We start from the raw sequence: 26,374 nt of genomic DNA on the forward strand, positions 1-26,374 counted from the left end.
GGTAAACCCTGCTGAGTCATCTTTCCAGACCCCAGAATCAATATGTTTCTTATGCACCTGTTCATAAGCAAAGACCAATATGTCCTTTGTATAAACGATGAGTCAGCTTTCAGGGTGGTTGCCAAAATTTTATACCCTAGGCCTCATCAGCCTGCTGGTATGAAACATTGAAATGCAGAGAACTTATAGGCAGGAAGAACATGAATAGGAGGTGGTCTTGTTGGTACACTCCTCTAATCTGTGCACTCATAAGTCAGAGGACACTGGTCTCTTTGAGTTCAAGGATAACCTGTTCTCAATTTATTTGGTGAATGGGAAAAGGCAAGAAACTGTTTGCCACAGCAGAAGTGTGCAGGTGCAAGGATAATTTTTAGGAGTTGTTTCTATCCTCTCACCATTTCAATCTCAGGGTTCAATTGGAAGTGTCAGTCATGCTGGCAAGTGCCTTTATGACATTAGCCATTTGGTGGCCTTAATATATATGCTTTGAATGTAAATATATCAGCATTAATACACACTCCACAAAATACAAAAGAAATTGATACAATACACTAGCACACCAATGCCAGCAGATCACTCTGCATGCAGGCATAATGACCCGGGATCCATCCCAGAAAACACAATTACCAGCAAATTGCTTGACTACGAACGATGTGTTGAAAATACACGGTAAAAGATCATTAGACATTTTTCGCATTTTACTTCCAGCAATGAAACTCAGATCCACCTATCACATGCCAGAACAAAAGCGACCTCAAAGAAACTGAGCAAAAGAGAGTGAAACACTTTTCTTCTGTTCTGTTTTGAATTTTGGTATTCATAATTTAAAGGAACCCAGCACAGCCTCTTTTGTGTCAGAAGACGGCTTCATTTGAAAAAAAAGCAAATAACGGTTTTGGTTCTCACACACACTTCACATACAGACCAAACAAAAGAATTGATTTCCTTAACTGAGAAGGTTCATCCTCTACCTTTCCTTTGCAGAAGAGCGAGGAAGATATTGGCTCTGCAATAAGGTCCTCCAGCTTTGAGACCATCTCTGGGGACCCGGAGCTGTCTCTGCTAGATGAGGTAATAACTGATAGCTGCAAAGAAAAAGAAATATATTTACCTTTAATTCCCACTAATTTGACATGTAATATATTTGTTTGTGTAAGGAACGATGTCTCTGTGTTCCTATGTCTGCAGTATTTCAAAGAGTGTCAGAGAAGAGGAAGCCAGCCTGGCCCATTTCTTCACCTCCTTCATATCCTCCCTTCTGGGAGCCCACAATCTAATCACCCTGTAAGGCACTAGTTCTCAACCTTCCTAAGGGTGTGGCCATCTGATGACCTATCTCATGTTGTGGTGAACCTGCACAGGACATTTTTTCCCTTGCTATTTGATAACTGTCATTTTTCACGTCTTATGAATTATCATGTCTATATCTATGTTTTCAGAAGGTGTTAGGTGAACCCCGTGAAAGACAGTCTTAGGTTTTCCAAATGGGTCACTAACCACCTGTTGAGAACCACTATTTTCATGGGTATGTGATAGTAAATTAGACTCTGGAGACAAAAATCAGAAAGGGAGCTCTTTGAATCAGAAAAGAAACCACACACAAATAAAGAGAGTAAACGTTAGAGAATCATGCAGTAGATAATGTCAACAGGAACCTACCAAACACTCTTGTATGACTTCAGTGGATTTATTTTAGGGGTGGAAATGTTTTGAATGCATTCTTTCTGTGCACTCTGTTTGTGGTCTGCCCACTGACATCCAGGGGCGCTTTGGATCCCCTGGCACTGCAGTTCCAGAAGGTTCTCAGCCAAGATGTTGGTTCTGTGAATCAAAGCCAGAGCCTCTGCCCCAGCAAAAAGTGGTAAACCCTGCTGAGTCATCTTTCCAGACCCCAGAATCAATATGTTTCTTATGCACCTGTTCATAAGCAAAGACCAATATGTCCTTTGTATAAACGATGAGTCAGCTTTCAGGGTGGTTGCCAAAATTTTATACCCTAGGCCTCATCAGCCTGCTGGTATGAAACATTGAAATGCAGAGAACTTATAGGCAGGAAGAACATGAATAGGAGGTGGTCTTGTTGGTACACTCCTCTAATCTGTGCACTCATAACGCAGAGGACACTGGTCTCTTTGAGTTCAAGGATAACCTGTTCTCAATTTATTTGGTGAATGGGAAAAGGCAAGAAACTGTTTGCCACAGCAGAAGTGTGCAGGTGCAAGGATAATTTTTAGGAGTTGTTTCTATCCTCTCACCCTTTCAATCTCAGGGTTCAATTGGAAGTGTCAGTCATGCTGGCAAGTGCCTTTATGACATTAGCCATTTGGTGGCCTTAATATATATGCTTTGAATGTAAATATATCAGCATTAATACACACTCCACAAAATACAAAAGAAATTGATACAATACACTAGCACACCAATGCCAGCAGATCACTCTGCATGCAGGCATAATGACCCGGGATCCATCCCAGAAAACACAATTACCAGCAAACTGCTTGACTACGAACGATGTGTTGAAAATACACGGTAAAAGATCATTAGACATTTTTCGCATTTTACTTCCAGCAATGAAACTCAGATCCACCTATCACATGCCAGAACAAAAGCGACCTCAAAGAAACTGAGCAAAAGAGAGTGAAACACTTTTCTTCTGTTCTGTTTTGAATTTTGGTATTCATAATTTAAAGGAACCCAGCACAGCCTCTTTTGTGTCAGAAGACGGCTTCATTTGAAAAAAAAGCAAATAACGGTTTTGGTTCTCACACACACTTCACATACAGACCAAACAAAAGAATTGATTTCCTTAACTGAGAAGGTTCATCCTCTACCTTTCCTTTGCAGAAGAGCGAGGAAGATATTGGCTCTGCAATAAGGTCCTCCAGCTTTGAGACCATCTCTGGGGACCCGGAGCTGTCTCTGCTAGATGAGGTAATAACTGATAGCTGCAAAGAAAAAGAAATATATTTACCTTTAATTCCCACTAATTTGACATGTAATATATTTGTTTGTGTAAGGAACGATGTCTCTGTGTTCCTATGTCTGCAGTATTTCAAAGAGTGTCAGAGAAGAGGAAGCCAGCCTGGCCCATTTCTTCACCTCCTTCATATCCTCCCTTCTGGGAGCCCACAATCTAATCACCCTGTAAGGCACTAGTTCTCAACCTTCCTAAGGGTGTGGCCATCTGATGACCTATCTCATGTTGTGGTGAACCTGCACAGGACATTTTTTCCCTTGCTATTTGATAACTGTCATTTTTCACGTCTTATGAATTATCATGTCTATATCTATGTTTTCAGAAGGTGTTAGGTGAACCCCGTGAAAGACAGTCTTAGGTTTTCCAAATGGGTCACTAACCACCTGTTGAGAACCACTATTTTCATGGGTATGTGATAGTAAATTAGACTCTGGAGACAAAAATCAGAAAGGGAGCTCTTTGAATCAGAAAAGAAACCACACACAAATAAAGAGAGTAAACGTTAGAGAATCATGCAGTAGATAATGTCAACAGGAACCTACCAAACACTCTTGTATGACTTCAGTGGATTTATTTTAGGGGTGGAAATGTTTTGAATGCATTCTTTCTGTGCACTCTGTTTGTGGTCTGCCCACTGACATCCAGGGGCGCTTTGGATCCCCTGGCACTGCAGTTCCAGAAGGTTCTCAGCCAAGATGTTGGTTCTGTGAATCAAAGCCAGAGCCTCTGCCCCAGCAAAAAGTGGTAAACCCTGCTGAGTCATCTTTCCAGACCCCAGAATCAATATGTTTCTTATGCACCTGTTCATAAGCAAAGACCAATATGTCCTTTGTATAAACGATGAGTCAGCTTTCAGGGTGGTTGCCAAAATTTTATACCCTAGGCCTCATCAGCCTGCTGGTATGAAACATTGAAATGCAGAGAACTTATAGGCAGGAAGAACATGAATAGGAGGTGGTCTTGTTGGTACACTCCTCTAATCTGTGCACTCATAAGTCAGAGGACACTGGTCTCTTTGAGTTCAAGGATAACCTGTTCTCAATTTATTTGGTGAATGGGAAAAGGCAAGAAACTGTTTGCCACAGCAGAAGTGTGCAGGTGCAAGGATAATTTTTAGGAGTTGTTTCTATCCTCTCACCATTTCAATCTCAGGGTTCAATTGGAAGTGTCAGTCATGCTGGCAAGTGCCTTTATGACATTAGCCATTTGGTGGCCTTAATATATATGCTTTGAATGTAAATATATCAGCATTAATACACACTCCACAAAATACAAAAGAAATTGATACAATACACTAGCACACCAATGCCAGCAGATCACTCTGCATGCAGGCATAATGACCCGGGATCCATCCCAGAAAACACAATTACCAGCAAACTGCTTGACTACGAACGATGTGTTGAAAATACACGGTAAAAGATCATTAGACATTTTTCGCATTTTACTTCCAGCAATGAAACTCAGATCCACCTATCACATGCCAGAACAAAAGCGACCTCAAAGAAACTGAGCAAAAGAGAGTGAAACACTTTTCTTCTGTTCTGTTTTGAATTTTGGTATTCATAATTTAAAGGAACCCAGCACAGCCTCTTTTGTGTCAGAAGACGGCTTCATTTGAAAAAAAAGCAAATAACGGTTTTGGTTCTCACACACACTTCACATACAGACCAAACAAAAGAATTGATTTCCTTAACTGAGAAGGTTCATCCTCTACCTTTCCTTTGCAGAAGAGCGAGGAAGATATTGGCTCTGCAATAAGGTCCTCCAGCTTTGAGACCATCTCTGGGGACCCGGAGCTGTCTCTGCTAGATGAGGTAATAACTGATAGCTGCAAAGAAAAAGAAATATATTTACCTTTAATTCCCACTAATTTGACATGTAATATATTTGTTTGTGTAAGGAACGATGTCTCTGTGTTCCCATGTCTGCAGTATTTCAAAGAGTGTCAGAGAAGAGGAAGCCAGCCTGGCCCATTTCTTCACCTCCTTCATATCCTCCCTTCTGGGAGCCCACAATCTAATCACCCTGTAAGGCACTAGTTCTCAACCTTCCTAAGGGTGTGGCCATCTGATGACCTATCTCATGTTGTGGTGAACCTGCACAGGACATTTTTTCCCTTGCTATTTGATAACTGTCATTTTTCACGTCTTATGAATTATCATGTCTATATCTATGTTTTCAGAAGGTGTTAGGTGAACCCCGTGAAAGACAGTCTTAGGTTTTCCAAATGGGTCACTAACCGCCTGTTGAGAACCACTATTTTCATGGGTATGTGATAGTAAATTAGACTATGGAGACAAAAATCAGAAAGGGAGCTCTTTGAATCAGAAAAGAAACCACACACAAATAAAGAGAGTAAACGTTAGAGAATCATGCAGTAGATAATGTCAACAGGAACCTACCAAACACTCTTGTATGACTTCAGTGGATTTATTTTAGGGGTGGAAATGTTTTGAATGCATTCTTTCTGTGCACTCTGTTTGTGGTCTGCCCACTGACATCCAGGGGCGCTTTGGATCCCCTGGCACTGCAGTTCCAGAAGGTTCTCAGCCAAGATGTTGGTTCTGTGAATCAAAGCCAGAGCCTCTGCCCCAGCAAAAAGTGGTAAACCCTGCTGAGTCATCTTTCCAGACCCCAGAATCAATATGTTTCTTATGCACCTGTTCATAAGCAAAGACCAATATGTCCTTTGTATAAACGATGAGTCAGCTTTCAGGGTGGTTGCCAAAATTTTATACCCTAGGCCTCATCAGCCTGCTGGTATGAAACATTGAAATGCAGAGAACTTATAGGCAGGAAGAACATGAATAGGAGGTGGTCTTGTTGGTACACTCCTCTAATCTGTGCACTCATAAGTCAGAGGACACTGGTCTCTTTGAGTTCAAGGATAACCTGTTCTCAATTTATTTGGTGAATGGGAAAAGGCAAGAAACTGTTTGCCACAGCAGAAGTGTGCAGGTGCAAGGATAATTTTTAGGAGTTGTTTCTATCCTCTCACCATTTCAATCTCAGGGTTCAATTGGAAGTGTCAGTCATGCTGGCAAGTGCCTTTATGACATTAGCCATTTGGTGGCCTTAATATATATGCTTTGAATGTAAATATATCAGCATTAATACACACTCCACAAAATACAAAAGAAATTGATACAATACACTAGCACACCAATGCCAGCAGATCACTCTGCATGCAGGCATAATGACCCGGGATCCATCCCAGAAAACACAATTACCAGCAAATTGCTTGACTACGAACGATGTGTTGAAAATACACGGTAAAAGATCATTAGACATTTTTCGCATTTTACTTCCAGCAATGAAACTCAGATCCACCTATCACATGCCAGAACAAAAGCGACCTCAAAGAAACTGAGCAAAAGAGAGTGAAACACTTTTCTCCTGTTCTGTTTTGAATTTTGGTATTCATAATTTAAAGGAACCCAGCACAGCCTCTTTTGTGTCAGAAGACGGCTTCATTTGAAAAAAAAGCAAATAACGGTTTTGGTTCTCACACACACTTCACATACAGACCAAACAAAAGAATTGATTTCCTTAACTGAGAAGGTTCATCCTCTACCTTTCCTTTGCAGAAGAGCGAGGAAGATATTGGCTCTGCAATAAGGTCCTCCAGCTTTGAGACCATCTCTGGGGACCCGGAGCTGTCTCTGCTAGATGAGGTAATAACTGATAGCTGCAAAGAAAAAGAAATATATTTACCTTTAATTCCCACTAATTTGACATGTAATATATTTGTTTGTGTAAGGAACGATGTCTCTGTGTTCCCATGTCTGCAGTATTTCAAAGAGTGTCAGAGAAGAGGAAGCCAGCCTGGCCCATTTCTTCACCTCCTTCATATCCTCCCTTCTGGGAGCCCACAATCTAATCACCCTGTAAGGCACTAGTTCTCAACCTTCCTAAGGGTGTGGCCATCTGATGACCTATCTCATGTTGTGGTGAACCTGCACAGGACATTTTTTCCCTTGCTATTTGATAACTGTCATTTTTCACGTCTTATGAATTATCATGTCTATATCTATGTTTTCAGAAGGTGTTAGGTGAACCCCGTGAAAGACAGTCTTAGGTTTTCCAAATGGGTCACTAACCGCCTGTTGAGAACCACTATTTTCATGGGTATGTGATAGTAAATTAGACTATGGAGACAAAAATCAGAAAGGGAGCTCTTTGAATCAGAAAAGAAACCACACACAAATAAAGAGAGTAAACGTTAGAGAATCATGCAGTAGATAATGTCAACAGGAACCTACCAAACACTCTTGTATGACTTCAGTGGATTTATTTTAGGGGTGGAAATGTTTTGAATGCATTCTTTCTGTGCACTCTGTTTGTGGTCTGCCCACTGACATCCAGGGGCGCTTTGGATCCCCTGGCACTGCAGTTCCAGAAGGTTCTCAGCCAAGATGTTGGTTCTGTGAATCAAAGCCAGAGCCTCTGCCCCAGCAAAAAGTGGTAAACCCTGCTGAGTCATCTTTCCAGACCCCAGAATCAATATGTTTCTTATGCACCTGTTCATAAGCAAAGACCAATATGTCCTTTGTATAAACGATGAGTCAGCTTTCAGGGTGGTTGCCAAAATTTTATACCCTAGGCCTCATCAGCCTGCTGGTATGAAACATTGAAATGCAGAGAACTTATAGGCAGGAAGAACATGAATAGGAGGTGGTCTTGTTGGTACACTCCTCTAATCTGTGCACTCATAAGTCAGAGGACACTGGTCTCTTTGAGTTCAAGGATAACCTGTTCTCAATTTATTTGGTGAATGGGAAAAGGCAAGAAACTGTTTGCCACAGCAGAAGTGTGCAGGTGCAAGGATAATTTTTAGGAGTTGTTTCTATCCTCTCACCATTTCAATCTCAGGGTTCAATTGGAAGTGTCAGTCATGCTGGCAAGTGCCTTTATGACATTAGCCATTTGGTGGCCTTAATATATATGCTTTGAATGTAAATATATCAGCATTAATACACACTCCACAAAATACAAAAGAAATTGATACAATACACTAGCACACCAATGCCAGCAGATCACTCTGCATGCAGGCATAATGACCCGGGATCCATCCCAGAAAACACAATTACCAGCAAATTGCTTGACTACGAACGATGTGTTGAAAATACACGGTAAAAGATCATTAGACATTTTTCGCATTTTACTTCCAGCAATGAAACTCAGATCCACCTATCACATGCCAGAACAAAAGCGACCTCAAAGAAACTGAGCAAAAGAGAGTGAAACACTTTTCTCCTGTTCTGTTTTGAATTTTGGTATTCATAATTTAAAGGAACCCAGCACAGCCTCTTTTGTGTCAGAAGACGGCTTCATTTGAAAAAAAAGCAAATAACGGTTTTGGTTCTCACACACACTTCACATACAGACCAAACAAAAGAATTGATTTCCTTAACTGAGAAGGTTCATCCTCTACCTTTCCTTTGCAGAAGAGCGAGGAAGATATTGGCTCTGCAATAAGGTCCTCCAGCTTTGAGACCATCTCTGGGGACCCGGAGCTGTCTCTGCTAGATGAGGTAATAACTGATAGCTGCAAAGAAAAAGAAATATATTTACCTTTAATTCCCACTAAATTGACATGTAATATATTTGTTTGTGTAAGGAACGATGTCTCTGTGTTCCTATGTCTGCAGTATTTCAAATAGTGTCAGAGAAGAGGAAGCCAGCCTGGCCCATTTCTTCACCTCCTTCATATCCTCCCTTCTGGGAGCCCACAATCTAATCACCCTGTAAGGCACTAGTTCTCAACCTTCCTAAGGGTGTGGCCATCTGATGACCTATCTCATGTTGTGGTGAACCTGCACAGGACATTTTTTCCCTTGCTATTTGATAACTGTCATTTTTCACGTCTTATGAATTATCATGTCTATATCTATGTTTTCAGAAGGTGTTAGGTGAACCCCGTGAAAGACAGTCTTAGGTTTTCCAAATGGGTCACTAACCGCCTGTTGAGAACCACTATTTTCATGGGTATGTGATAGTAAATTAGACTCTGGAGACAAAAATCAGAAAGGGAGCTCTTTGAATCAGAAAAGAAACCACACACAAATAAAGAGAGTAAACGTTAGAGAATCATGCAGTAGATAATGTCAACAGGAACCTACCAAACACTCTTGTATGACTTCAGTGGATTTATTTTAGGGGTGGAAATGTTTTGAATGCATTCTTTCTGTGCACTCTGTTTGTGGTCTGCCCACTGACATCCAGGGGCGCTTTGGATCCCCTGGCACTGCAGTTCCAGAAGGTTCTCAGCCAAGATGTTGGTTCTGTGAATCAAAGCCAGAGCCTCTGCCCCAGCAAAAAGTGGTAAACCCTGCTGAGTCATCTTTCCAGACCCCAGAATCAATATGTTTCTTATGCACCTGTTCATAAGCAAAGACCAATATGTCCTTTGTATAAACGATGAGTCAGCTTTCAGGGTGGTTGCCAAAATTTTATACCCTAGGCCTCATCAGCCTGCTGGTATGAAACATTGAAATGCAGAGAACTTATAGGCAGGAAGAACATGAATAGGAGGTGGTCTTGTTGGTACACTCCTCTAATCTGTGCACTCATAAGTCAGAGGACACTGGTCTCTTTGAGTTCAAGGATAACCTGTTCTCAATTTATTTGGTGAATGGGAAAAGGCAAGAAACTGTTTGCCACAGCAGAAGTGTGCAGGTGCAAGGATAATTTTTAGGAGTTGTTTCTATCCTCTCACCCTTTCAATCTCAGGGTTCAATTGGAAGTGTCAGTCATGCTGGCAAGTGCCTTTATGACATTAGCCATTTGGTGGCCTTAATATATATGCTTTGAATGTAAATATATCAGCATTAATACACACTCCACAAAATACAAAAGAAATTGATACAATACACTAGCACACCAATGCCAGCAGATCACTCTGCATGCAGGCATAATGACCCGGGATCCATCCCAGAAAACACAATTACCAGCAAATTGCTTGACTACGAACGATGTGTTGAAAATACACGGTAAAAGATCATTAGACATTTTTCGCATTTTACTTCCAGCAATGAAACTCAGATCCACCTATCACATGCCAGAACAAAAGCGACCTCAAAGAAACTGAGCAAAAGAGAGTGAAACACTTTTCTCCTGTTCTGTTTTGAATTTTGGTATTCATAATTTAAAGGAACCCAGCACAGCCTCTTTTGTGTCAGAAGACGGCTTCATTTGAAAAAAAAGCAAATAACGGTTTTGGTTCTCACACACACTTCACATACAGACCAAACAAAAGAATTGATTTCCTTAACTGAGAAGGTTCATCCTCTACCTTTCCTTTGCAGAAGAGCGAGGAAGATATTGGCTCTGCAATAAGGTCCTCCAGCTTTGAGACCATCTCTGGGGACCCGGAGCTGTCTCTGCTAGATGAGGTAATAACTGATAGCTGCAAAGAAAAAGAAATATATTTACCTTTAATTCCCACTAATTTGACATGTAATATATTTGTTTGTGTAAGGAACGATGTCTCTGTGTTCCTATGTCTGCAGTATTTCAAATAGTGTCAGAGAAGAGGAAGCCAGCCTGGCCCATTTCTTCACCTCCTTCATATCCTCCCTTCTGGGAGCCCACAATCTAATCACCCTGTAAGGCACTAGTTCTCAACCTTCCTAAGGGTGTGGCCATCTGATGACCTATCTCATGTTGTGGTGAACCTGCACAGGACATTTTTTCCCTTGCTATTTGATAACTGTCATTTTTCACGTCTTATGAATTATCATGTCTATATCTATGTTTTCAGAAGGTGTTAGGTGAACCCCGTGAAAGACAGTCTTAGGTTTTCCAAATGGGTCACTAACCACCTGTTGAGAACCACTATTTTCATGGGTGTGATAGTAAATTAGACTCTGGAGACAAAAATCAGAAAGGGAGCTCTTTGAATCAGAAAAGAAACCACACACAAATAAAGAGAGTAAACGTAAGAGAATCATGCAGTAGATAATGTCAACAGGAACCTACCAAACACTCTTGTATGACTTCAGTGGATTTATTTTAGGGGTGGAAATGTTTTGAATGCATTCTTTCTGTGCACTCTGTTTGTGGTCTGCCCACTGACATCCAGGGGCGCTTTGGATCCCCTGGCACTGCAGTTCCAGAAGGTTCTCAGCCAAGATGTTGGTTCTGTGAATCAAAGCCAGAGCCTCTGCCCCAGCAAAAAGTGGTAAACCCTGCTGAGTCATCTTTCCAGACCCCAGAATCAATATGTTTCTTATGCACCTGTTCATAAGCAAAGACCAATATGTCCTTTGTATAAACGATGAGTCAGCTTTCAGGGTGGTTGCCAAAATTTTATACCCTAGGCCTCATCAGCCTGCTGGTATGAAACATTGAAATGCAGAGAACTTATATGCAGGAAGAACATGAATAGGAGGTGGTCTTGTTGGTACACTCCTCTAGTCTGTGCACTCATTACGCCGAGGACACTGGTCTCTTTGAGTTCAAGGATAACCTGTTCTCAATTTATTTGTTGAATGGGAAAAGGCAAGAAACTGTTTGCCACAGCAGAAGTGTGCAGGTGCAAGGATAATTTTTAGGAGTTGTTTCTATCCTCTCACCATTTCAATCTCAGGGTTCAATTGGAAGTGTCAGTCATGCTGGCAAGTGCCTTTATGACATTAGCCATTTGGTGGCCTTAATATATATGCTTTGAATGTAAATATATCAGCATTAATACACACTCCACAAAATACAAAAGAAATTGATACAATACACTAGCACACCAATGCCAGCAGATCACTCTGCATGCAGGCATAATGACCCGGGATCCATCCCAGAAAACACAATTACCAGCAAATTGCTTGACTACGAACGATGTGTTGAAAATACACGGTAAAAGATCATTAGACATTTTTCGCATTTTACTTCCAGCAATGAAACTCAGATCCACCTATCACATGCCAGAACAAAAGCGACCTCAAAGAAACTGAGCAAAAGAGAGTGAAACACTTTTCTTCTGTTCTGTTTTGAATTTTGGTATTCATAATTTAAAGGAACCCAGCACAGCCTCTTTTGTGTCAGAAGACGGCTTCATTTGAAAAAAAAGCAAATAACGGTTTTGGTTCTCACACACACTTCACATACAGACCAAACAAAAGAATTGATTTCCTTAACTGAGAAGGTTCATCCTCTACCTTTCCTTTGCAGAAGAGCGAGGAAGATATTGGCTCTGCAATAAGGTCCTCCAGCTTTGAGACCATCTCTCGGGACCCGGAGCTGTCTCTGCTAGATGAGGTAATAACTGATAGCTGCAAAGAAAAAGAAATATATTTACCTTTAATTCCCACTAATTTGACATGTAATATATTTGTTTGTGTAAGGAATGATGTCTCTGTGTTCCTATGTCTGCAGTATTTCAAAGAGTGTCAGAGAAGAGGAAGCCAGCCTGGCCCATTTCTTCACCTCCTTCATATCCTCCCTTCTGGGAGCCCACAATCTAATCACCCTGTAAGGCACTAGTTCTCAACCTTCCTAAGGGTGTGGCCATCTGATGACCTATCTCATGTTGTGGTGAACCTGCACAGGACATTTTTTCCCTTGCTATTTGATAACTGTCATTTTTCACGTCTTATGAATTATCATGTCTATATCTATGTTTTCAGAAGGTGTTAGGTGAACCCCGTGAAAGACAGTCTTAGGTTTTCCAAATGGGTCACTAACCACCTGTTGAGAACCACTATTTTCATGGGTATGTGATAGTAAATTAGACTCTGGAGACAAAAATCAGAAAGGGAGCTCTTTGAATCAGAAAAGAAACCACACACAAATAAAGAGAGTAAACGTTAGAGAATCATGCAGTAGATAATGTCAACAGGAACCTACCAAACACTCTTGTATGACTTCAGTGGATTTATTTTAGGGGTGGAAATGTTTTGAATGCATTCTTTCTGTGCACTCTGTTTGTGGTCTGCCCACTGACATCCAGGGGCGCTTTGGATCCCCTGGCACTGCAGTTCCAGAAGGTTCTCAGCCAAGATGTTGGTTCTGTGAATCAAAGCCAGAGCCTCTGCCCCAGCAAAAAGTGGTAAACCCTGCTGAGTCATCTTTCCAGACCCCAGAATCAATATGTTTCTTATGCACCTGTTCATAAGCAAAGACCAATATGTCCTTTGTATAAACGATGAGTCAGCTTTCAGGGTGGTTGCCAAAATTTTATACCCTAGGCCTCATCAGCCTGCTGGTATGAAACATTGAAATGCAGAGAACTTATAGGCAGGAAGAACATGAATAGGAGGTGGTCTTGTTGGTACACTCCTCTAATCTGTGCACTCATAAGTCAGAGGACACTGGTCTCTTTGAGTTCAAGGATAACCTGTTCTCAATTTATTTGGTGAATGGGAAAAGGCAAGAAACTGTTTGCCACAGCAGAAGTGTGCAGGTGCAAGGATAATTTTTAGGAGTTGTTTCTATCCTCTCACCATTTCAATCTCAGGGTTCAATTGGAAGTGTCAGTCATGCTGGCAAGTGCCTTTATGACATTAGCCATTTGGTGGCCTTAATATATATGCTTTGAATGTAAATATATCAGCATTAATACACACTCCACAAAATACAAAAGAAATTGATACAATACACTAGCACACCAATGCCAGCAGATCACTCTGCATGCAGGCATAATGACCCGGGATCCATCCCAGAAAACACAATTACCAGCAAACTGCTTGACTACGAACGATGTGTTGAAAATACACGGTAAAAGATCATTAGACATTTTTCGCATTTTACTTCCAGCAATGAAACTCAGATCCACCTATCACATGCCAGAACAAAAGCGACCTCAAAGAAACTGAGCAAAAGAGAGTGAAACACTTTTCTCCTGTTCTGTTTTGAATTTTGGTATTCATAATTTAAAGGAACCCAGCACAGCCTCTTTTGTGTCAGAAGACGGCTTCATTTGAAAAAAAAGCAAATAACGGTTTTGGTTCTCACACACACTTCACATACAGACCAAACAAAAGAATTGATTTCCTTAACTGAGAAGGTTCATCCTCTACCTTTCCTTTGCAGAAGAGCGAGGAAGATATTGGCTCTGCAATAAGGTCCTCCAGCTTTGAGACCATCTCTGGGGACCCGGAGCTGTCTCTGCTAGATGAGGTAATAACTGATAGCTGCAAAGAAAAAGAAATATATTTACCTTTAATTCCCACTAATTTGACATGTAATATATTTGTTTGTGTAAGGAACGATGTCTCTGTGTTCCTATGTCTGCAGTATTTCAAAGAGTGTCAGAGAAGAGGAAGCCAGCCTGGCCCATTTCTTCACCTCCTTCATATCCTCCCTTCTGGGAGCCCACAATCTAATCACCCTGTAAGGCACTAGTTCTCAACCTTCCTAAGGGTGTGGCCATCTGATGACCTATCTCATGTTGTGGTGAACCTGCACAGGACATTTTTTCCCTTGCTATTTGATAACTGTCATTTTTCACGTCTTATGAATTATCATGTCTATATCTATGTTTTCAGAAGGTGTTAGGTGAACCCCGTGAAAGACAGTCTTAGGTTTTCCAAATGGGTCACTAACCACCTGTTGAGAACCACTATTTTCATGGGTATGTGATAGTAAATTAGACTCTGGAGACAAAAATCAGAAAGGGAGCTCTTTGAATCAGAAAAGAAACCACACACAAATAAAGAGAGTAAACGTTAGAGAATCATGCAGTAGATAATGTCAACAGGAACCTACCAAACACTCTTGTATGACTTCAGTGGATTTATTTTAGGGGTGGAAATGTTTTGAATGCATTCTTTCTGTGCACTCTGTTTGTGGTCTGCCCACTGACATCCAGGGGCGCTTTGGATCCCCTGGCACTGCAGTTCCAGAAGGTTCTCAGCCAAGATGTTGGTTCTGTGAATCAAAGCCAGAGCCTCTGCCCCAGCAAAAAGTGGTAAACCCTGCTGAGTCATCTTTCCAGACCCCAGAATCAATATGTTTCTTATGCACCTGTTCATAAGCAAAGACCAATATGTCCTTTGTATAAACGATGAGTCAGCTTTCAGGGTGGTTGCCAAAATTTTATACCCTAGGCCTCATCAGCCTGCTGGTATGAAACATTGAAATGCAGAGAACTTATAGGCAGGAAGAACATGAATAGGAGGTGGTCTTGTTGGTACACTCCTCTAATCTGTGCACTCATAACGCAGAGGACACTGGTCTCTTTGAGTTCAAGGATAACCCGTTCTCAATTTATTTGGTGAATGGGAAAAGGCAAGAAACTGTTTGCCACAGCAGAAGTGTGCAGGTGCAAGGATAATTTTTAGGAGTTGTTTCTATCCTCTCACCATTTCAATCTCAGGGTTCAATTGGAAGTGTCAGTCATGCTGGCAAGTGCCTTTATGACATTAGCCATTTGGTGGCCTTAATATATATGCTTTGAATGTAAATATATCAGCATTAATACACACTCCACAAAATACAAAAGAAATTGATACAATACACTAGCACACCAATGCCAGCAGATCACTCTGCATGCAGGCATAATGACCCGGGATCCATCCCAGAAAACACAATTACCAGCAAACTGCTTGACTACGAACGATGTGTTGAAAATACACGGTAAAAGATCATTAGACATTTTTCGCATTTTACTTCCAGCAATGAAACTCAGATCCACCTATCACATGCCAGAACAAAAGCGACCTCAAAGAAACTGAGCAAAAGAGAGTGAAACACTTTTCTCCTGTTCTGTTTTGAATTTTGGTATTCATAATTTAAAGGAACCCAGCACAGCCTCTTTTGTGTCAGAAGACGGCTTCATTTGAAAAAAAAGCAAATAACGGTTTTGGTTCTCACACACACTTCACATACAGACCAAACAAAAGAATTGATTTCCTTAACTGAGAAGGTTCATCCTCTACCTTTCCTTTGCAGAAGAGCGAGGAAGATATTGGCTCTGCAATAAGGTCCTCCAGCTTTGAGACCATCTCTGGGGACCCGGAGCTGTCTCTGCTAGATGAGGTAATAACTGATAGCTGCAAAGAAAAAGAAATATATTTACCTTTAATTCCCACTAATTTGACATGTAATATATTTGTTTGTGTAAGGAACGATGTCTCTGTGTTCCTATGTCTGCAGTATTTCAAAGAGTGTCAGAGAAGAGGAAGCCAGCCTGGCCCATTTCTTCACCTCCTTCATATCCTCCCTTCTGGGAGCCCACAATCTAATCACCCTGTAAGGCACTAGTTCTCAACCTTCCTAAGGGTGTGGCCATCTGATGACCTATCTCATGTTGTGGTGAACCTGCACAGGACATTTTTTCCCTTGCTATTTGATAACTGTCATTTTTCACGTCTTATGAATTATCATGTCTATATCTATGTTTTCAGAAGGTGTTAGGTGAACCCCGTGAAAGACAGTCTTAGGTTTTCCAAATGGGTCACTAACCACCTGTTGAGAACCACTATTTTCATGGGTATGTGATAGTAAATTAGACTCTGGAGACAAAAATCAGAAAGGGAGCTCTTTGAATCAGAAAAGAAACCACACACAAATAAAGAGAGTAAACGTTAGAGAATCATGCAGTAGATAATGTCAACAGGAACCTACCAAACACTCTTGTATGACTTCAGTGGATTTATTTTAGGGGTGGAAATGTTTTGAATGCATTCTTTCTGTGCACTCTGTTTGTGGTCTGCCCACTGACATCCAGGGGCGCTTTGGATCCCCTGCCACTGCAGTTCCAGAAGGTTCTCAGCCAAGATGTTGGTTCTGTGAATCAAAGCCAGAGCCTCTGCCCCAGCAAAAAGTGGTAAACCCTGCTGAGTCATCTTTCCAGACCCCAGAATCAATATGTTTCTTATGCACCTGTTCATAAGCAAAGACCAATATGTCCTTTGTATAAACGATGAGTCAGCTTTCAGGGTGGTTGCCAAAATTTTATACCCTAGGCCTCATCAGCCTGCTGGTATGAAACATTGAAATGCAGAGAACTTATAGGCAGGAAGAACATGAATAGGAGGTGGTCTTGTTGGTACACTCCTCTAATCTGTGCACTCATAACGCAGAGGACACTGGTCTCTTTGAGTTCAAGGATAACCTGTTCTCAATTTATTTGGTGAATGGGAAAAGGCAAGAAACTGTTTGCCACAGCAGAAGTGTGCAGGTGCAAGGATAATTTTTAGGAGTTGTTTCTATCCTCTCACCATTTCAATCTCAGGGTTCAATTGGAAGTGTCAGTCATGCTGGCAAGTGCCTTTATGACATTAGCCATTTGGTGGCCTTAATATATATGCTTTGAATGTAAATATATCAGCATTAATACACACTCCACAAAATACAAAAGAAATTGATACAATACACTAGCACACCAATGCCAGCAGATCACTCTGCATGCAGGCATAATGACCCGGGATCCATCCCAGAAAACACAATTACCAGCAAACTGCTTGACTACGAACGATGTGTTGAAAATACACGGTAAAAGATCATTAGACATTTTTCGCATTTTACTTCCAGCAATGAAACTCAGATCCACCTATCACATGCCAGAACAAAAGCGACCTCAAAGAAACTGAGCAAAAGAGAGTGAAACACTTTTCTCCTGTTCTGTTTTGAATTTTGGTATTCATAATTTAAAGGAACCCAGCACAGCCTCTTTTGTGTCAGAAGACGGCTTCATTTGAAAAAAAAGCAAATAACGGTTTTGGTTCTCACACACACTTCACATACAGACCAAACAAAAGAATTGATTTCCTTAACTGAGAAGGTTCATCCTCTACCTTTCCTTTGCAGAAGAGCGAGGAAGATATTGGCTCTGCAATAAGGTCCTCCAGCTTTGAGACCATCTCTGGGGACCCGGAGCTGTCTCTGCTAGATGAGGTAATAACTGATAGCTGCAAAGAAAAAGAAATATATTTACCTTTAATTCCCACTAATTTGACATGTAATATATTTGTTTGTGTAAGGAACGATGTCTCTGTGTTCCTATGTCTGCAGTATTTCAAAGAGTGTCAGAGAAGAGGAAGCCAGCCTGGCCCATTTCTTCACCTCCTTCATATCCTCCCTTCTGGGAGCCCACAATCTAATCACCCTGTAAGGCACTAGTTCTCAACCTTCCTAAGGGTGTGGCCATCTGATGACCTATCTCATGTTGTGGTGAACCTGCACAGGACATTTTTTCCCTTGCTATTTGATAACTGTCATTTTTCACGTCTTATGAATTATCATGTCTATATCTATGTTTTCAGAAGGTGTTAGGTGAACCCCGTGAAAGACAGTCTTAGGTTTTCCAAATGGGTCACTAACCACCTGTTGAGAACCACTATTTTCATGGGTATGTGATAGTAAATTAGACTCTGGAGACAAAAATCAGAAAGGGAGCTCTTTGAATCAGAAAAGAAACCACACACAAATAAAGAGAGTAAACGTTAGAGAATCATGCAGTAGATAATGTCAACAGGAACCTACCAAACACTCTTGTATGACTTCAGTGGATTTATTTTAGGGGTGGAAATGTTTTGAATGCATTCTTTCTGTGCACTCTGTTTGTGGTCTGCCCACTGACATCCAGGGGCGCTTTGGATCCCCTGGCACTGCAGTTCCAGAAGGTTCTCAGCCAAGATGTTGGTTCTGTGAATCAAAGCCAGAGACTCTGCCCCAGCAAAAAGTGGTAAACCCTGCTGAGTCATCTTTACAGACCCCAGAATCAATATGTTTCTCATGCACCTGTTCATAAGCAAAGACCAATATGTCCTTTGTATAAACGATGAGTCAGCTTTCAGGGTGGTTGCCAAAATTTTATACCCTAGGCCTCATCAGCCTGCTGGTATGAAACATTGAAATGCAGAGAACTTATAGGCAGGAAGAACATGAATAGGAGGTGGTCTTGTTGGTACACTCCTCAAATCTGTGTACTCATAATGCAGAGGACACTGGTCTATTTGAGTTCAAGGATAACCTGTTCTCAATTTATTTCGTGAATGGGAAAAGGCAAGAAACTGTTTGCCACAGCAGCAGTGTGCAGGTGCAAGGATAATTTTTAGGAGTTGTTTCTATCCTCTCACCATTTCAATCTCAGGGTTCAATTGAAGTGTCAGACATGCTGGCAAGTGCCTTTATGACATTAGCCATTTGGTGGCCTTAATATATATGCTTTGAATGTAAATATATCAGCATTAATACACACACACACACACACACACACACACTCACACACACACACACTCCACAAAATACAAAAGAAATTGATACAATACACTAGCACACCAATGCCAGCAGATCACTCTGCATGCAGGCATTATTACACGGGATCCATTCCAGAAAACACAATTACCGCAAACTGCTTGACTACCAACCATGTGTGGAAAATACTCCGTTAAAGATCATTAGACATGGTTCCCATTTTACTTCCAGCAATGAAACTCAGATCCACCTATCACATGCCAGAACTCAGGCGACCTCAATGAAACTGAGCAAAAGAGAGTGAAACACTTTTCTCCTGTTCTGTTTTGAATTTTGATATTCATAATTTAAAGGTACCCAGCAAGCCTCTTTTGTGTCAGAAGACGGCTTCATTTGAAAATGAAGCAAATAACAGTTTTTGGTCTCACACAGACTTCACTTACACACCAAACAAAAGACTTAATTTCCTTAACTGAGAAGGTTCATCCTCTACCTTTCCTTTGCAGAAGAGCGAGGAACATATTGGCTCTGCAATAAGGTCCTCCAGCTTTGAGACCATCTCTGGGGACCCGGAGCTGTCTCCGCTAGATGAGGTAATAACTGATAGCTGCAAAGAAAAAGAAATATATTTACCTTTAATTCCCACTAATTTGACATGTAATATATTTGTTTGTGTAAGGAACGATGTCTCTGTGTTCCTATGTCTGCAGTATTTCAAAGAGTGTCAGAGAAGAGGAAGCCAGCCTGGCCCATTTCTTCACCTCCTTCATATCCTCCCTTCTGGGAGCCCACAATCTAATCACCCTGTAAGGCACTAGTTCTCAACTTTCCTAAGGGTGTGGCCATCTGATGACCTATCTCATGTTGTGGTGAACCTGCACAGGAAATTATTTCCCTTGCTATTTGATAACTGTCATTTTTCACGTCTTATGAATTATCATGTCTATATCTATGTTTTCAGAAGGTGTTAGGTGAACCCCGTGAAAGACAGTCTTAGGTTTTCCAAATGGGTCACTAACCACCTGTTGAGAACCACTATTTTCATGGGTATGTGATAGTAAATTAGACTATGGAGACAAAAAACAGAAAGGGAGCTCTTTGAATCAGAAAAGAAACCACACACAAATAAAGAGAGTATATGTTAGAGAATCATGCAGTAGATAATGTCAACAGGAACCTACCAAACACTCTTGTATGACTTCAGTGGATTTATTTTAGGGGTGGAAATGTTTTGAATGCATTCTTTCTGTGCACTCTGTTTGTGGTCTGCCCACTGACATCCAGGGGCGCTTTGGATCCCCTGCCACTGCAGTTCCAGAAGGTTCTCAGCCAAGATGTTGGTTCTGTGAATCAAAGCCAGAGCCTCTGCCCCAGCAAAAAGTGGTAAACCCTGCTGAGTCATCTTTCCAGACCCCAGAATCAATATGTTTCTTATGAACCTGTTCATAAGCAAACACCAATATGTCCTTTGTATAAACGATGAGTCAGCTTTCAGGGTGGTTGCCAAAATTTTATACCCTAGGCCTCATCAGCCTGCTGGTATGAAACATTGAAATGCAGAGAACTTATAGGCAGGAAGAACATGAATAGGAGGTGGTCTTGTTGGTACACTCCTCTAATCTGTGCACTCATAATGCAGAGGACACTGGTCTCTTTGAGTTCAAGGATTACCTGTTCTCAATTTATTTGGTGAATGGGAAAAGGCAAGAAACTGTTTGCCACAGCAGAAGTGTGCAGGTGCAAGGATAATTTTTAGGAGTTGTTTCTATCCTCTCACCATTTCAATCTCAGGGTTCAATTGGAAGTGTCAGTCATGCTGGCAAGTGCCTTTATGACATTAGCCATTTGGTGGCCTTAATATATATGCTTTGAATGTAAATATATCAGCATTAATACACACTCCACAAAATACAAAAGAAATTGATACAATACACTAGCACACCAATGCCAGCAGATCACTCTGCATGCAGGCATAATGACCCGGGATCCATCCCAGAAAACACAATTACCAGCAAATTGCTTGACTACGAACGATGTGTTGAAAATACACGGTGAAAGATCATTAGACATTTTTCGCATTTTACTTCCAGCAATGAAACTCAGATCCACCTATCACATGCCAGAACTCCGGGGACCTCAAAGAAACTGAGCAAAAGAGAGTGAAACACTTTTCCCCTGTTCTGTTTTGAATTTTGGTGTATATAATTAAAAGGAACCCAGCACAGCCTCTTTTGTGTCAGAAGACGGCTTCATTTGAAAACGAAGCAAATAACGGTTTTGGGTCTCACACACACTTCACATACAGACCAAACAAAAGAATTGATTTCCTTAACTGAGAAGGTTCATCCTCTACCTTTCCTTTGCAGAAGAGCGAGGAACATATTGGCTGTGCAATAAGATCCTCCAGCGTCGAGACCATCTTGGGGGACCCGGAACTGTCTCCGCTAGATGAGGTAATAACTGATAGCTGCAAAGAAAAAGAAATATATTTACCTTTAATTCCCACTAATTTGACATGTAATATATTTGTTTGTGTAAGGAACGATGTCTCTGTGTTCCTATGTCTGCAGTATTTCAAATAGTGTCAGAGAAGAGGAAGCCAGCCTGGCCCATTTCTTCACTTCCTTCATATCCTCCCTTCTGGGAGCCCACAATCTAATCACCCTGTAAGGCACTAGTTCTCAACCTTCCTAAGGGTGTGGCCATCAGATGACCTATCTCATGTTGTGGTGAACCTGCACAGGAAATTTTTTCCCTTGCTATTTGATAACTGTCATTTTTCACGTCTTATGAATTATCATGTCTATATCTATGTTTTCAGAAGGTGTTAGGTGAACCCCGTGAAAGACAGTCTTAGGTTTTCCAAATGGGTCACTAACAGCCTGTTGAGAACGACTAATTTCATGGGTATGTGGTAGTAAATGAGACTACGGAGACAAAAATCAGAAAGGGAGCTCTTTGAATCAGAAAAGAAACCACACACAAATAAAGAGAGTAAACGTTAGAGAATCATGCAGTAGATAATGTCAACAGGAACCTACCAAACACTCTTGTATGACTTCAGTGGATTTATTTTAGGGGTGGAAATGTTGAATGCATTCTTTCTGTGCACTCTGTTTGTGGTCTGCCCACTGACATCCAGGGGCGCTTTGGATCCCCTGGCACTGCAGTTCCAGAAGGTTCTCAGCCAAGATGTTGGTTCTGTGAATCAAAGCCAGAGCCTCTGCCCCAGCAAAAAGTGGTAAACCCTGCTGAGTCATCTTTCCAGACCCCAGAATCAATATGTTTCTTATGCACCTGTTCATAAGCAAAGACCAATATGTCCTTTGTATAAACGATGAGTCAGCTTTCAGGGTGGTTGCCAAAATTTTATACCCTAGGCCTCATCAGCCTGCTGGTATGAAACATTGAAATGCAGAGAACTTATAGGCAGGAAGAACATGAATAGGAGGTGGTCTTGTTGGTACACTCCTCTAATCTGTGTACTCATAATGCAGAGGACACTGGTCTATTTGAGTTCAAGGATAACCTGTTCTCAATTTATTTGGTGAATGGGAAAAGGCAAGAAACTGTTTGCCACAGCAGAAGTGTGCAGGTGCAAGGATAATTTTTAGGAGTTGTTTCTATCCTCTCACCATTTCAATCTCAGGGTTCAATTGGAAGTGTCAGACATGCTGGCAAGTGCCTTTATGACATTAGCCATTTGGTGGCCTTAATATATATGCTTTGAATGTAAATATATCAGCATTAATACACACACACACACACACACACTCACACACACACACACACTCCACAAAATACAAAAGAAATTGATACAATACACTAGCACACCAATGCCATCATATCACTCTGCATGCAGGCATTATTACACGGGATCCATTCCAGAAAACACAATTACCGCAAACTGCTTGACTACCAACCATGTGTGGAAAATACTCCGTTAAAGATCATTAGACATGGTTCCCATTTTACTTCCAGCAATGAAACTCAGATCCACCTATCACATGCCAGAACTCAGGCGACCTCAATGAAACTGAGCAAAAGAGAGTGAAACACTTTTCTCCTGTTCTGTTTTGAATTTTGATATTCATAATTTAAAGGTACCCAGCAAGCCTCTTTTGTGTCAGAAGACGGCTTCATTTGAAAATGAAGCAAATAACAGTTTTTGGTCTCACACAGACTTCACTTTCACACCAAACAAAAGACTTAATTTCCTTAACTGAGAAGGTTCATCCTCTACCTTTCCTTTGCAGAAGAGCGAGGAACATATTGGCTCTGGAATAAGGTCCTCCAGTGTCAATACCATCTTGGGGGACCTTGAACTGTCTCCGCTAGATGAGGTAATAACTGATAGCTACAAAGAAAAAGAAATATATTTACCTTTAATTCTCACTAATTTGACATGTAATATATTTGTTTGTGAGAGGAACGATGTCTCTGTGTTCCTATGTCTGCAGTATTTCAAAGAGTGTCAGAGAAGAGGAAGCCAGCCTGGCCCATTTCTTCTCCTCCTTCATATCCTCCCTTCTGGGAGCCCACAATCTAATCACCCTGTAAGGCACTAGTTCTCAACCTTCCTAGGGCTGTGTCCATCTGATGACCTATCTCATGATGTGGTGATCCTTCACAGGAAAATTTTTTCCCTTGCTATTTAATAACTGTCATTTTTCACGTCTTATGAATTATCATGTCTATATCTATGTTTTCAGAAGGTGTTAGGTGAACCCTGTGAAAGACAGTCTTAGGTTTTCCAAATGGGTCACTAACCACCTGTTGAGAACCACTCTTTTCATGGGTATGTGATAGTAAATTAGACTCTGGAGACAAAAATCAGAAAGGGAGCTCTTTGAATCAGAAAAGAAACCACACACAAATAAAGAGAGTAAACGTTAGAGAATCATGCAGTAGATAATGTCAACAGGAACCTACCAAACACTCTTGTATGACTTCAGTGGATTTATTTTAGGGGTGGAAATGTTTTGAATGCATTCTTTCTGTGCACTCTGTTTGTGGTCTGCCCACTGACATCCAGGGGCACTTTGGATCCCCTGGCACTGCAGTTCCAGAAGGTTCTCAGTCAAGATGTTGGTTCTGTGAATCAAAGCCAGAGCCTCTGGTCCAGCAAAAAGTGGTAAACCCTGCTGAGTCATCTTTCCAGACCCCAGAATCAATATGTTTCTTATGCACCTGTTCATAAGCAAAGATCAATATGTCCTTAGTATAAACAATGAGACTGCTAAGTTAGGCATGTCACTGACATGTCTTGAATGAGAAAGACCTGGAGTCATTATTTGTTTTGGAATAAAATTAAGTGAGATTTTTCATCTTCCAAGCATCATCAAATACATTTTCAAAACTCATATTTCATATATGTACCTTATTAAATAATCTGGTCTTCTTTGTATGCTATCTAAGCCAACATTATAGAATTACTTCATCTGTTTTTGCCATATTACTCTGGGTAACACCCCTTCAGTGACTCCAATATATCCTTCAGGCTTTGTTCATGTCACTCGTACTGTATTTAGATGTTAGTTCTATTACTTTCTATTGCCATGCCCAAGACAACTTCTAGAAGGAAGGGTTTGTTTGGAGTGGGTTTTATGGTTCCAATGGGATGCATACACTTCCATCACCATCATAATTCAGGCAGGCAGGCATGGCGCTGAAGCAGCAGCTTAGAGCTACACTGACTCACACAAGAAACAGAGAGCTCTCTGAAAATAGCACAAGTCTTCTGAAACCTCAAGGTGAACCAATAATGACACAACTCCTCTGAAAAGGCCACACCTCCTAATCCTCCCCCAGATAGTTCCACCAACTGGTGGCCAAGCATTCAAATATATGAGCCCATGGGGGCTGTTCTCACTCAAGTCTCCAGAGAGGTGCTGGGGCAGGCCATTATAGCTATCCTCCATGTATGACAATAGTCATAGTTAAGTAGTAAGAACTTGGAAGGCATCTCCCAGAATCCTAACTTGCAGCTCCACAGCTCCCCTCTGCTCATGCATATCAAAATCACCCTCACTGTTCTACTATCCAAGGAACCTAATGGCAATTGTGAAAGGTTGTGGGGAAAGCATTAATGCAGTGCAGAGGAGAGAGGTTCCTTTTGTTCCAAAAGCTCCTCATTGTCACATTTTCTTAATCTGGCCAGAATGCAAAATCCCAGTCATACAGACAGGAAAGGACACATTTTGTCCTTTTCCTTTTACAACTTCCCATTATACAGAGAATGACAGTGTCAGGTAGTAAAGAAAAGAAGGAAAGAAGGCATAAAGCTGAGCAGGTCCCCTTTTAAATTTCTCAAAACTCTGGGCCTTTTACTCAAACAGAAAGGAAGCAGAAAGTACTGAATATCAATGGCTGTTGTGATAAAATTAGACTGAGAAAAGAGACATTTGGGGGCTATAAATCAAGACCCTGACATAACAGATAAGTCTTAAAATGAATAAAATCAGTGAAAATGTTAATGAAAACTAACGTCTCACATTTTCCTTAAAGGTTGAAAAGAAGGCACCTTGTGATCCCCATATTACCGTTCGGCACAATTTGGCCCATTTACCACCTACATGGGATGGAGAAGGAGTTGACCCGGTTGATAATAAAAAAGGTGCGCATTCAGCCCAGGACACTGTTCTGGATCCCACAATTATTTAGGTATTTGCACTGGGCATGCAAGGGGGAGACCATATACTGACCCTGAGCCTGCTCTTGGTCACCACACTAATGACACCATGGACCCTTTTCAAACACTGACCCAGTTCTTGAAGCGTGTCTTAGAGCAGAACACAAGTGTAGTAGATTCACTACTGATCGGGAATCTTCTCTTGTTCATGTGCCATGTGACACTCCAGAACCTACACAGGGTAGCAACAAAATTTTTGGTTCTGTAAATACAGCTGACCACACCAGCTATACAATGAACACCTCTATTAAATCTATTCCTCCTCTGGCAGAAGACATGCTGCTACTCCTTATAACTCCAGCAATGTGGTTCCTGGTTTCGATTATGATGATGATAAGATACATAAGCAATATAATATTCCGCAGACGAAGTAATTTGAGAGATTACAGGAACCAAAACGTTGGACAAGGTGAGACCACAGAAATGGTTTAAAATAGATGAAGATTTTTGTAGTAGAAATCTAATTTTTTGGGCACTAGTATGTAAGATTAATAAATTTCATGCTTTATATAGAACTTTTGGGCATTTCCTAGCACCAGAAAAAATTTGATTCTTTTTTTCCCAATAATATT

At 41.1% G+C, this 26,374-nt stretch overlaps 1 protein-coding gene across 1 annotated transcript in view; it reads left to right on the forward strand.

Annotated features, from left to right (window-relative positions):
• The window catches only part of LOC143270293 (uncharacterized), a 539,180-nt gene that overhangs the window by 298,118 nt on the left and 214,688 nt on the right, over positions 1-26,374 (forward strand). Inside the window, exons 40-50 of the mRNA XM_076559691.1 lie at positions 985-1,071; positions 2,845-2,931; positions 4,705-4,791; positions 6,565-6,651; positions 8,425-8,511; positions 10,285-10,371; positions 12,143-12,229; positions 14,003-14,089; positions 15,863-15,949; positions 17,723-17,809; positions 19,618-19,704. Of these exons, the coding sequence (XP_076415806.1) occupies positions 985-1,071; positions 2,845-2,931; positions 4,705-4,791; positions 6,565-6,651; positions 8,425-8,511; positions 10,285-10,371; positions 12,143-12,229; positions 14,003-14,089; positions 15,863-15,949; positions 17,723-17,809; positions 19,618-19,704 (957 nt within the window). The remainder of the gene's footprint in view (positions 1-984; positions 1,072-2,844; positions 2,932-4,704; positions 4,792-6,564; positions 6,652-8,424; positions 8,512-10,284; positions 10,372-12,142; positions 12,230-14,002; positions 14,090-15,862; positions 15,950-17,722; positions 17,810-19,617; positions 19,705-26,374) is intronic.

The sequence above is a fragment of the Peromyscus maniculatus genome, chromosome 22, assembly GCF_049852395.1.
Source record: "Peromyscus maniculatus bairdii isolate BWxNUB_F1_BW_parent chromosome 22, HU_Pman_BW_mat_3.1, whole genome shotgun sequence".
NCBI lineage: Eukaryota > Metazoa > Chordata > Mammalia > Rodentia > Cricetidae > Peromyscus > Peromyscus maniculatus.